We start from the raw sequence: 14,231 nt of genomic DNA, 5'->3' as shown, positions 1-14,231 counted from the left end.
CATCCGATCATTAAAAACACTTAGCCGGATTAAAATAAATATCTTAAAACTATACCCGTGTGTAAGATATGGTACAGAAATATGACTTAGAAATAGGTGAAATAAGTCAATTTCGAGGACGCTACTAACCGGTACCACACAAACACCAGCGCATGCGCTCTCCCAGTGGTTCCCAGTAAGCCCAGCGTTGTGGAGTCAGGACTGTGCGTGCGTCAAAAAGAACAGGAGCTTTTTTAGTTAATGAAGTAGGCTAGATGCTTCATGAACTAATTTCACCTTTAACATACATTTAGAGTTTGAATCTATTATATTTGTTATCTTTCTTCATTTTTATATTAAAACTGATGATAAAACCAGATCATTATTCCCTGGGGTGAGACTTAGTTACTAAATTGGGAATATGAAGGGGAGATTTTTTTTTCTTTTGTCTGGGTTGAGCGTGGGGGTGTTCAGTAGCATAGTCTTTTTTTAAGGTTTCGAGGCCTATCAGGCTCGAAGCCTTGAGATTGTACCGTTTCTTCCGCCGTTTTTTCAGTTCTGGCCCAACCGCGTGGTCGCTTTTTACGAAACTCGGCAATATGGTAGAGGGCTATGCCAAACGGCGAAGACCCGAAACTCACAACCATTGGCCAAAGGGTGGCGCTGCAGCACTCAATTGAAATATGCCAACTTTGAACAGGTACAAACTCATGCCCTGTTTGACCTACAGCCATGAAACTTCAATACACACATGCGTCTCCTCATGCCTAACAACTTTTACATTTTGACTTTTGACCTCTGACCTTTAGATCTCCCACCATTTTGAATTATATGAAAAACAGTACAAATCTATAGCTTTCTGGGATCTTTGAGCAATCTGCACGAAACTTTTTACACATGAACTTTGGACCTATGCCGACAAACGTGAGCAAGCGGATTTTCCATAAGTGAAAACGTTAAGCTTTTATAAGCCAATGAATAATGCAGTTTTATGAAAATTATTCATCTGCCCCTAACACGTTCATGCAGACTCACATTTGTTTGAAACTTTGCAATAATGTAGAGGGTCATTCCAAGTATCACTGAAACCAATCTTACTCCAATTGGTCAAAGGGGGGCGCTATAGCAATTTTTTGAAAATGCAAACTTTAAACAGGCAAAAGTCATGCCTCGTTTGGCCGACAGCCATTAAACCTGCTTACACATGTGCCTTGACTCATGAGGAACACATCTATCACTTTGACCAGTAAGCTCTGCCCTTAGATTGTCTGCCATTTTGAGCAGTTTGAAAAACATTTAAACCCAGGATTTCTGAGCAATTTGCGTGAAAGTGTGTCATCTGTGTGAACTCCCTTTTCACCAGTTCAGGTCTGTTGGTCCAATGGCTTAATCTTCTGCCTTGAAACCACGGGGTTGCCCGTTCGAATCCCACCTCATGTAGACTTCATTATAATTGCATTGCACACAACATGACTGTATCAATGAATACATGTGCAATTGTTAAAGATAACGGGAAATGCTTATTTGAAAGTAGTTATTTTCAATGTATGATGTACTTCATTCGCCCTTTTGTTTTGTTGCATTCTCCTTTCTCACTGTCTGAGGCTGCGGATTGAATAGCTTGATCAGTAGAGTGTGAGCCTCATGTGCCGAAGGTCCCCGGTTCAAACCCCACTCATTACAGTTTACATTTAAATTGCATTGTACAAAACATGACCCTGTTAATTCAGACATGTGCAATTTTTAAACAATAACATGAAATGCTTTTTTGAGAGTAGTTGTTTTTTATGTATGACATACTTTCTTGTGAAAATAGCCGATCTACAATCTCACAATATTTCAGATAGCAACGTGTTGTGAGCTTGTAGATCGACTATTTTCACTAGTTTCCATTCCGAGGAGACAAAAAAAAAAACTTTATTGGTAAATGTTTTGTGAACCAGTGATCTACAGTAGTTAGCGAAACAGAGGCTTGGTTCATAACGGACGGAAAAATCTATAGATATCAACAGACACCATCAGGGAGGCCATATCTCTAGCTCAATGAGAAGAGAGGCAGCCTGTGAATCCATAGGTCTCTAGTTCGATCCATGTCCCCAACAATGTGTGCATCAATGAATTCTTCATTTTACAAATAGTGTTTCTTGAGGTTAGGTCGTTGTTTTACTGAGGTTAAGGTTAGTGAGGGTTAGTGAGCCCGCCTAGGGAGCCAGAGGCCCTGGTTGCCCCAGGTACGATTCCAGGCCAGGGCCAGCAAATGGTGTCGGTGAAATGAAATTTGTCCCTGAGCAAGACTCTTAACCCCTAATTGCTCACGGGCCCTCATTGGAAACAAGACCGCAAGGACTTTCATGAAAGGACCTGTTAAAGGAATTATCCTTATCCTTTACACTGTCTACCCACAAGTCTGTAGGTCCCTGGTTCAAACCCCAATTTAACCAGTCCAAATATAATTTACTGAACCAAAATCATGACTTTGTTAATTAATGCATGTTCACTTCTTCTTTCTCTCTCTCTCTCTCTCTCTCTCTCTCTCTCTCTCTCTCTCTCTCTCTCTCTCTCTCTCTCTCTCTCTCTCTCTCTCGCTGCCCTCTCTCTCTCTCTCTCCCTCTCCCTCTCCCTCTCCCTCTCCCTCTCCCTCTCTCCCTCCTCCCTCTCTCTCTCTCTCTCTCTCTCTCTCTCTGCCTCTCTTTCTCTCTCTCTCTCTCTCTCTCTCTCTCTCTCTCTCTCTCTCTCTCTCTCTCTCTCTCTCTCCTCCTCTCTCTCCCTCTCTCTCCCTCTCTCTGCCTCTCTCTCTCACTGCCTCTCTCTCTCTCTCTCTCTCTCCTCTTCTCTCTCTCTCTCTCTCTCTCTCTCTCTCTCTCATCTCTCTCTCTCATCTCTCTCTCTCTCCCTCCCTCCCTCTCTCTCTAACTGCCTCTCTTCTCTCTCTCTCTCTCTCTCTCTCCTCTCTCTCTCTCTCTCTCTCTCCTCTCTCTCTCTCTCTCTCTCTCTCTCTCTCCTCTCTCTCTCTCTCGCTCTCTCGCTCTCTCTCTCTCTGCCTGCCTCTTCCTGTCTCTGCCTTATCCCTCGAAACCGCTTATTGCTGCTTGCAGCTATATTTTATTATTTGTCGTTGTACCTATTATATGCAATAGTAGACCTCAGATCTTATGTTATATTTGCTTTAATAATTCTTGTTATTCTACTTTTGAAAGAAATAGGATCTGGGATCTGAGATGTCATTATGTATGCCTGGCCCCTGAGATTTCTGCCACAGAACATTTTTATAAAGAGATTTTGAAAAGAAATTAAGTTTAAAGGAGACAAAAAAGGGATACGTGAAATACTTGCCTATATGCCTCATGCCTGCAGGATGTTTTTGTTTATTGGGTTCATTAAGTCATTGTATGTTGTATGTATTGTCTTTGTCATTGTCTAACTTTCAATTAAAACTGTCTATCAAACAATGTTTGATAGACGTCAGTCTTTGCCACATTACAGTCACCTCACCTCATTTCCCCTCAAGCAATCAGATCCAGCCACCCTGCATTCCTTCATACCTGCTGCTCACTATCTCCTCTGTGTATTTATACCAGCTCAATTCCTTAGTTCTCTTGTGCCTTGTTTAATTCTTATTAACTCAACTGCACCTGCTTTGTCTCAGTCATCTGCATTTGACTCGTCTCCCCTGAGACACGGGCACATTGTATTCTGTACAAGTTAGGCAAGTAGAAGTGTAGTTCACTTTAGAAAACTCAGACCGTTAATAACCTCAGACTGTTAGAAAAAGAAAAAGAAAATCTACAACGTCTTTGTGATCTGCTCTGGTAAGTCTTTATCCTGTTTTCATTTGAAATTAACTTATAAATAAACTATTATGGGGCATTTATTCCATTACACACACATTGTGTGTTACTGTAATCCAGTGGTGTCCTCTAGGTTTTTTCGGAGGGATACGATAATCATTCCCTGCACGACATGCGTGTGGTCGTGGAGATACGCTAGCACATTTTCAATGGATGAAACGGTTAGTAGAGGGCGACGTTTGGCTACGAAGATTTTCTGCAGGTCACACGTATATAGCGTAACACGGTAGAACGCACCACTGCTGTAATCCCAGGAATATTTTGTTTCCAATTTATTATTTATTTAATCCATTTGAGTTATATTCAGATAATTCAAGAGTGGCCTACTAGTTTTAATTGGTAGTTAGGCCTATAGCTGCTGCACAGCAGGAAAAATAGCAAGTCAAATGTGAAATACAAGAGGGTCAAATCAGCAGAGCTGTTTGGATCAAAATGTTCATTAAACCATAAATATGTATAGGCCCAATGCCTGAATAGGACTTGTTTTTGTTTTGTTTTGTTTATAACATGTTACTTGTAACATGTTTATTAAGAGCTTAAACTTACAACCTTAGACACCAAGGGCAAGGCTCTATCTCCTGAGAGTGCTGCCCTAATATGAATGTGAGTGAGAAAAGTCTGATACTGTATGTTGCATGTAATGGTGGATTTCAAAGTATTCAGTTATTAAAAAATGTGGACAAATGTAGTTTGTACTTCATCTAGACAGCATAGAGAGGTCTATAAAGCATTAATTTTGTAAAGATTGATTGCTTCATAAGTGATACAAATGATATGTATTTGCATACTTTGGATACTTGAGGATATAGTTTTTTCTTGGGGAGGGGGGGGTAGCCCTGGTCCAGAGCGTTAGTGAGTTCTCTCTAACGCCCTGCCAGACGCTCGGTTCTGCTCATAGACAGGGAATTCCACTGCCCTGCGAGGGCTCCAACTGTAGTAAAATAAACAGGCTTCTATTCCCACCTCCAAGAAATGCGAGAATAGACTTTCAACAACACAAAACAGCCTTTGTTTCGACGAGCAGCAAAGTGGTTTTGTTTATTTTTTACTACAGTTGGAGCCCTCGCAGCGCATTGGAAATCCATGGGGGGGGGGGGGGGGACTAATAGTAGTACTAATACTTACTACTATTACGTCTACTCTGTGCCCAGAGCTATGGGGTGAATACACATAGACGGTAGTCAACCTAAATCTAACACATATTTGATTAGCAGCAGCTGTGTTGCTTAAATCACAGTTTGCTTAAGGTCAGCCCTGTAGCTGTGTTGCTTAAATCACTGTGTATAAGGTCAGCCTTATGCAGCCGGCCATCTTTTTTTTTCATGTTGCTCTGCTGTAGTTTTTACACTGAACCAGAAAACAAACTACTAAATAAAACTAGTGTGTCATACCCCTCTAAGCATTATGTAGCAGTATATTATCCTTATGTCTCCTCTCTGTTTGTTGTAGTATCTCCACTATAGTGACCATCATGGTGTCAATGAAGGAGCCAGTGTGTCTGATAAAGAGAGACAGCGATGGCAAACTGTGTATCGACCCCATTGCCCTGTCGATCCTAGAGCAGATTGACCAACATGTGGTCGTGGTGGCAGTAGTGGGCCTGTACCGTACCGGGAAGTCCTACCTCATGAACAAGCTGGCCGGGAGGAGCAAAGGTGAGCATGTTCACTATATAGACAATATACACTAGTGTTCCCAAGTCCACAAAATGTAACCTTATAGACCAATTATTTGTTTACCAACATTGAGACTGGACGCATCCCCTTTCACCTGATTCGAATGCTATCAATGCATTGAATGGGAGATTATCACGTTTTATCAGACCTTTGAATGGGCGAAATAGGCGACCTACTTACCTACCCGCGATTTATCAGACCATTCATTGGGTGTTATCAAGACATACTGACCTACCAACTGACATGACTTAATAGTTCAGTTTAGGTTTCGCTTTTGGTTTCGGACCATGACGGAGGCGCGCAGTCACAGGCGAACTGTCACCCCGTGAAGGACCACCGAGGGAGCTAAGGCGACCGAGTTGCCGTCCTGAACGGTGTGACGTTCGCCTGTGCCTACTCAGCGCCGTTCGAGTTATGTACCGATAGGCACAGAATCGTTAATATTGTTGTGGGGACTGCTCCGCCTCCAAGTAGGTCAGTAGCTCCTGAATGAATGGTCTGATGAATCGCGGGTAGGTAAGTAGGTCGCCTATTTCGCCCATTCAAAGGTCTGATAAAACGTGATAATCTCCCATTCAATGCATTGATAGCATTCGAAGCCGGTGCTGTTTTGGGGTGCGCTGGTTTCAGTTCATTCAACCCCCTCTTGCGTGATGGCTAGTGAGGTGCGCCCTAGCGAGACATATATACTTCACCCCGCAATGGTATTGCACGCCCAGAACAGCTGACATACAAGCTCACAACCACTTCGCGGATGCAACCGCTGTGAGCGACACCTTCGCGGGACGGAGCATAAATTAGGCTTGACGGGCTGCAGCTGCGCGAGCCATGCAGGCTGTGGTGCCATGATCATAGAGCACTCCCTCCGTTCTTATGACAGCCACTAGAGGTGGGGTTTGGGGGACAACTGCTTTGAATAGACCATATTCACATGGCGGCCATATTGGAATTTAACATAGAAAGTGCCGCCACCCGGGGTGGCTACTTTCATTGACTTCATAGAAACATGGCCGCCGTGTGAATATGGTCTATTGCTATTATTGTATTACACACAACAGAAACCAAGGATTATATATTTCAAGAGCGAGAGATGACAGTAAAAATCCTAAGCATTCTTCCTCCCTACTGTGAGCATCTGAGAGTTTGATGGGATGCATTTTTTACACGTGAGGCTGTGACCACTTTTACATTGCATCTTATGAGCGGTGGGGTTTATTTGGTGCCGGCCTGCGTGCGCATACTGGTTCTTATCAGTGTGACGTTGTCTGTTAAGGCGTCTATAGCTCAGGTGATTACTAATGCTTGCTTTGGAGTATTCATTTTAGTTTATAGTTAGTTTGTTTTGTTTAGTTAGTTACTGTATTTGTACTCATGTAGTGGGGGGTATATGTCTATTGAGAAAGAGCTATTGCACCATATAACAAGAAAAAAGGAACGTGGATATAATAGGACTATACACTATGCAACTATAATTAACGTATGGTTTTCATTACACAAATGATCACAACAGGTATTACCGATACAAATGATTAATTCTCAAAGAAGAACAATAGGTTACACAGCATTACAGGCAGATAAATGTGAACATGACGTCCCCGGTCCTGCACAGATTATCGATTAATTTCAAAATTGCAATTGCAACAGCAAACAAAGTCAAATAATGTTCAAACATGTGCAACCAAAAGCCCACGTCCTCCTCCATCGATTGTGCTATATCTACTACAGCATGAGACAACGGGCTTGCTCTTGACAATTTCTATAGTAGTAGTAGTAGTAACAGCAGTAGTAGTATTAGCTTGCTTGCTTTTAGTTAGCTTTTTTCTATTTGTGTTGCATTTCTTGATGTGAAATGAGGTGAGATTAACCTTATAAACCACCAATCTCACCTACACAATCTGCTTTTGTTATGTTGTTGTTGTTGTTGTTGGCTGTTGATTTATATTGTGGAGAGGATAAAACAAAAACTAAAAAATACTGTCCCTTCTAGCCATGGATGGCACCACGAATGAAAAGTTGCACCATATGATATAAATCTGATATCCCCCTGCAGCTTCCTCAGGATGATGTTGATTGAAAGTCATCTGTGGATTGTTTGCTATTTAGTTTTAGGTGTGGACGACCTGTATTAAATGTCATGTTGAGTGATTGAGCGACACAGTGAATGGGATGTGCGTGTTTGTGATTTGGCAAAGATTAACAGGTCACATAGGGACTCAGAGGGTGGATTCAGACTGGGTCCGATTGATTCGAACCGTTCCCGAGTACGATTGGCCTCTCCCAGCTGGCCAGCATTCACATTGGGCAAGATTCTTCCGCACCCGAGTACACTTCATTCAATAGTAATGGTACTTATGTGCCTCATGGGGGCGCTGTGGACTATGAGGCTTTGGGAGATAGAGAATGTCATTCACAGAAGAAAAGTCACTTGTCAGAGTGTCGAGTGAATAATAAAGTTTGACTGTGTTCCTGACGTTGTCTTGAGTTATAACTATAAAAGGTGCTCCTCGGAGCACAGGTCTCCGCCAGGTCAGGTACGTCATTGTGGCCTCCTGGTGGCGCTATAATAGGCCAATTTGAAAAGGGTGCCATTTATTCTTAGGCCTTTCACGGCAATCAAACATTGCATTCATGATTTGATGCATTTTGTTCCAAAAATGTGTTTTGCTAAATTAGAGCTGCTGGTGGCGCTATAACAGGCCAATGTGAAAACGGCGGCATTTCTTCCTCGGCCTAGTGGGAATGTGCGTGTGAAATTTCAGCTGCGTGCATAGTTTGAGGCATTTTGTTCAAAATGGACCAATCCTGCAAACTTTGGAAGCCAACCTTAGCCAATGAGGATGGAATATGGGAAATCTGACAGATCCGTGTTGATCACATGACTATAGAGATACTGTGTACCGATTTGCATGACGTTTGGATAAAATCTGTAGGAGTAATGTAAAAAAAATGGTTTTGCACAAATCGGACTCCTGGTGGCGCTATAACAGGCCCATGTGAAAAACTTGGGGCAGATGTTCTGAATTGGCATCCAGGGAGTGTGTGTGCACAGTTTCGCAGCGACCGGGCCGACGGTGCCTGAGATTAGCTGGTCGCACACGGACAGGACACACGGACGGACACACGGACGGACACACGGACGGACGGACACGGGGTAAAACATACTCTCTCGCCATGCCTTTCAGCCTGGCGGAGACAATAACAACAGAACAACAATACACAACCAAAGCAGTGTGCGCGTGCTGGTCTTTGAAACCTCGAAATGTAACGTCGTCTCTGTTCATATGATAGTGACGTCACAGACGCATCCTTGGTATTTTAGCAGTGACGTCACAGACTAATCCTTGTTATATTTATCCTAGCGGATTATGTTTTTTTTTTTATGTCTTTTCCACGGCTCGCGCTACTCAAACAGTAGCGGGATTATTTTTTCTTGTCAACATTCAAGTAGAACTATGAGAAGGTATAACCCAGCTAAAATAATGTGTAGTTATAAAAAATATATAAATGATATATGATTGGCAGTCCACCTCCTCCTGTCGGTACGGATGGATTCACATTGCAGCGTTCCGTTCCCGGGTGCGCAGCAATCGGACCCGAGAATACCTCCCCAGGCGGTCCCGGGTACGGTACAGTGATGCGTTACGGGGAACGTTACGCTACGTTCACACTATCACAACATCTGCCAAGTGGTCCGGGGTGCGCACCCGGGACCATAGTCTGAATCCGCCCTAAGTCTCACTCCAGGGAATAATGACCTGGTATTATCAATTCAATTCAATTCAATCTTTATTTCAGACCCAAGGGAGATCCATATCACAATAAAATCACAATACAACTAGAAAAAGTGCTCCTCGGAGCACAGGTCTCCGCCAGGTCAGGTAGGTTATTGTGGCCTCCTGGTGGCGCTATAATAGGCCATTGTGAAAAGGGTGCCCGTTTCTTCTTAGGCCTTTCACGACAATCGGACACTGCATTCATGATTTGAGGCATTTTGTTCCAAAAATGTGTTTTGCTAGATTAGACCTGCTGGTGGCGCTATAACAGGCCAATGTTAAAAGGGTGGCATTTCTTCCTCAGCCTAGTGGGAATGTGCGTGTAAAATTTCACGGAAATCGCAAGCTGACTGGATAATTTAAATTTGTTCAAAACGGACCAATCCTGCAAACTTTGGAAGCCAGCCTTAGGGCTATAGAGATACTGTATACCGATTTGCATGACGTTTGGATAAAATCTGTAGGAGTAATAAAAAGAAATTGGTTTTGCACAAATCGGCCTCCTGGTGGCGCTATAACAGGCCCATGTGAAAAATTTGGGGCAGAGGTTCTGAATTGGCATCCAGGGAGTGTGTGTGCACAGTTTCGCAGCGACCGGGCCAACGGTGCCAGAGATTAGCTGGTGACAGACGGACACACGGACGGACACACGGACGGACGGACAGGGGGTAAAACATACTCTCTCGCCATGCCTTTGGCCTGGCGGAGACAATAAAAACTAGAAAAAGTGCTCCTCGGAGCACAGGTCTCCGCCAGGTCAGGTAGGTTATTGTGGCCTCCTGGTGGCGCTATAATAGGCCAATGTTTAAAGGGTACCATTTCTTCTTAGGCCTTGCACGGCAATCGGACACTGCATTCATGGTTTGAGGCATTTTGTGCAACATTCTTTTTGCTAAATTAGACCTGCTGGTGGCGCTATAACAGGCCAATGTTAAAAGGGTGGCATTTGTTCCTCAACATAGTGTGAATGTGCGTGCAAAGTTTGACCGCAATCGGACGGTGCGTTCATGATTTGCGGAATTTTGTTCAAAACAAGCCACTACTGCAAACTTTAGATGTCAATCTTAGCCAATGAGGATGGAATATGAAAAATCAAACACATCCGACTTGATCACATGACTATGGAGATCATGTGTACCGATTTGCGTGAAATTTGGATAAAATCGGAGGGAGTAATATAAAGAAATGTGTTTTACATAAGTCGGCCTCCTGGTGGCGCTATAAAAGGCAGATGGGAAAAATGCAGGGCAAAGGTTTTTCCTTGACCTCTAGGGAGTGCGCATACAAAGTTTTTCACAGATTATAGGTAAAAACATGAATCGGCCTGTTGTAGCGCCACCATGAGGCTGATTTGAAAAATGTCAAGTGGCATTTCTTCCTCGGCATAGTGGAAATACGCGTGCAAAATTTTACCAAAATTGCATAATGTGTTCATGATTTGAGGCATTTTGTTTAAAATGGAGCACTCCTACAAACTTTGGAAGCCATTTTTAGCCAATCAGGATGGAATATGAAAAATCTGAAAGACAAGTTTTGTTTAATGACTATAGAGATACTGTGTACCGATTTGCGAGATTTTTGGACAAAATCTGTAGGAGTACTGTCAAAAAATATGTTTTGCACAAATCGGCCTCCTGGTGGCGCTATAAAAGGCCCATGTGAAAAATTTGGGGCAGAAGTTCGGAATTGGCATCCAGGGAGTGTGTGTGCACAGTTTCGCCGCGATCAAGCCAACGGTGGCGGAGATTAGCTGGTGACAGACGGACAGACGGACAGACGGACACACGGACACACGGACGGACGGACGGAGGGTAAAACATACTCTCTCGCCATGCCTTTCGGCCTGGCGGAGACAATAAAATAACAGAAAAAGAAATACAAAACTAGAAAAAGTGCTCCTCGGAGCACAAGTTTCAAAACTATTCACTCAATCTTATTAACCAATATATCATTATTTTGCTATGATTCCCTGCTTTCATATGACATGAAAAAATTTAAATGAAAAAATGCTAGATGACTGTCTCCCAGTCAAATTTGGTCACATTTAATCTCACAGCAGACACTAAAAGCAGTGCCGGAGAGATCAGGAAAGTCAGGAAAGGTTAACTGTCTGTCTTCCCTGCTTCGGATAATCATCAGTATCATCAGTTTTAATATAAAAAATTTAGAAAGATAACAAATATAATAGATTCAAACTCTAAATGTATGTTAAAGGGGCATTTAGTTCATGAAGCATCTACTATATGTAAAACTAGTGAGGGAAAAAACGAGTGGACCAAGTACGGACCCAACTCAGATTAAATTGACTAGAGGGTTTAAGTGGTTAATTCCTTCAATAATATATTTGAACAACCAGATCACCTGAGAGACACGGCCAAGAGAAACAGAGGACATTTTATTTCACTTCTATGTGACCCATACCTTGTTTACTAAAGAACTCAAAAAGCCTGTAGTGGTACACTGTTACTAACATTACCCTCATTAATCTGTCTGTCTGTCTGTCTCTTTCTGTGCTGTCATTGTTTGAATACTTGTGCTCAGTGGTAGGCTTCACATCAGGGTGTGGGAACAGGTTTTTGTCCTCGGCCTCATGCATGCATGAGGCCCGCTCTGTTTCACGGGAGTAGGCTGCTGTCTGTGGGGTTCTGCCACGGAAAATGTTATTAATACACAAAGTTGTCTTACCACAACACTGAACACTGCACATGCATTTTCATTGAAGATGAACAGCTGTCCAGAGTGTATGGTTGCGTAGCGTGGTTAAACCAGGAAGATGGAATGCATACAGGGTCCCAACCAGTGGCGTATTCTACCGTAAACTATCATTAGGCTACCACTTGAATTAAAATTCTTTATGAGGAGTCAGTCAGGAGCCTGTAGATCACCACAAAGGCTAATTCAACTTTCCCAAAGTTGCATCTGACGCATGGACGCACTCCCGAGTCCCGACACATAATTGTCACCATACGACCATATATGGTGAGTAGCCTATATTTTGATTCATTGCTGGCCAGATGAATCAATCAACCTTATGAAAGATTTGCGCAGACCCGACTTTCACACTATATTGCTCAATATTCTAAAGAACATGTTTTACTATGAAACTAATGATGCAACACCTTGTTGAAGAAACAAACAATAGATCACGCACATCCACTCACTAAAAACCAGGTGCTGAGGTCAGAATCCAAAAAGAACGTCTGCACACTGGGTCATGCTCCAAAGCTTAAAAATGTATCGGTTCCATTCCATTTTACACTGTCATTGGACGTGATATTTTGAGCCTATACCGGCTTGTTGAGAAATCATTACGCACGCAGCCACTGACACAACCTGTGCTTGGTCATTTGTACTATAATTGAAGCTATAATTATTTTATATATCCTACTCCTTTACATTCAAATCGTTTTCAGACCAAAATATAATGCTTTAAGTGTTATTATTGGCTACGTTTATGCACCTGCTTGTCATTCATGCATTAAAAGTATTATTATTATGTTTAAAATCCTAGCGCGACCCCTGATAGGGACTCTAATTTAGTAAACATTATCTGTTGTGTCTTGTGATGAATACAAATCAAACAGATTTGCAATAGCGTTTTGCTATGATTGGCTTCCAAACTTCATGGGCTGGGTCTTATTTTGTAACCTGACTCAGCCAGATGAGGGCGGTATTGAGTTTCACAATACACCCTGATCTGGGATCTCTCAGGGAGTACAGCTGCCCGGTCGCTGCGTGTACGAACCAATCAGCGGCTGCTAGGGGCGGGATCATGCAATCACCTGCCAAGTAGCTTGAAAAAATGAGACACCGTCTGGCATCGATTATGTTACCGGAGTCTCAGATGGAAGTAGGCTGTGAAACAAAATGTGTGTTGCAAGCTTCTTCCATTTGGCAGCATCAGGTTACTTATTTTGATGGGTCTTAATGAAAAGTTGCACCGTGTAATAGATAATAGAATCTGATATCCCCCTGCAGCTTCCTCAGGATGATGTTGATTGAAAGTCATCTGTGGATTGTTTGCTATTTAGTTTGAGGTGTCGACGACCTGTATTAAATGTCATGTTGAGTGATTGAGCGACACAGTGAATGGGATGTGCGTGTTTGTGATTTGGCAAAGATTAACAGGTCACATAGGGGATAATCTCTCAAGAACAGATTCTGCTCTGCGTTGGAATCTGTCGTGAAGGCTCGTCATAACATGTACGCACTGGGCTACAAGTGGACGTGCCTTCAGATCAGGAAGCAGGCCGCGCTTTACCCAATCAAATGTAGATTCACGTGTCCGTCGATCTTTCCCCCTCGAAACAAACCCAAACTAATTTAACAATAGCGTCCGCGGAGCAGACAAAACCACGGAGAGATATTCACATTTTAACTTACTCTTTCATCATAGAAACAAGTGGGCTTATAACCAAAACGATCCATGTTCTCTGGGAGAAGTGGTGTTACTGTTCCGTGTAGAAATATTGTTAGTTGGAATGAAAACATAGTGGCACCACCGGAAGTGAAAGCTGAAGGCAGACCAAAACCCCGGTTTCCTTTGCGCACGGGTGCTACGTCGCCATTGTCCCAGAGCCAGTGAGAGATAGTACAAACAGCAGAGGGCGCTGTTTTTCATTCTCACTGGCTCTGGGTTCCCAGATTGCATAGGGGACTCTAAGTCTCACTCTAGGTAATAATGATCTGGCATTATCAATGCAATTCAATTCAATTCAATTCAATTCAATTCAATTCAATTCAATTCAATTCAATTCAATTCAATTCAATTCAATTCAATTCAATTCAATTCAATTCAATTCAATTCAATTCAATTCAATTCAATCTTTTTTTCAGACCCAAGGGAGATCCATATCACAATAAAAACACAATACAATAAAAATAAAATAACAGAAAAAGAAATACAACACAAAGACTTCCACCATGTTCAGTTTCGAACATACAGACAAGTGCGC

General features: G+C 42.6%; 1 protein-coding gene across 2 annotated transcripts in view; it reads left to right on the top strand.

The window, feature by feature from the left end:
• Nucleotides 1–3,543: 3,543 nt before the first annotated feature.
• Nucleotides 3,544–14,231, top strand: part of LOC308077641 (guanylate-binding protein 1-like) — a 41,197-nt gene continuing 30,509 nt past the window's right edge. For both annotated transcript variants that reach the window (XM_080418455.1, XM_080418456.1), the window contains exons 1-2: nt 3,544–3,788; nt 5,277–5,482. In XM_080418455.1, the coding sequence (XP_080274581.1) occupies nt 5,299–5,482 (184 nt within the window). In that variant the 5' untranslated portion in view covers nt 3,544–3,788; nt 5,277–5,298. The remainder of the gene's footprint in view (nt 3,789–5,276; nt 5,483–14,231) is intronic.

This window comes from Gymnoscopelus braueri, assembly GCF_963280865.1.
Source record: "Gymnoscopelus braueri genome assembly, chromosome: 21".
Taxonomy (NCBI): domain Eukaryota; kingdom Metazoa; phylum Chordata; class Actinopteri; order Myctophiformes; family Myctophidae; genus Gymnoscopelus; species Gymnoscopelus braueri.
The sequence above is the reverse complement of the archived record's forward strand: the minus strand, read 5'-3'. Positions and strand labels throughout refer to the sequence as shown.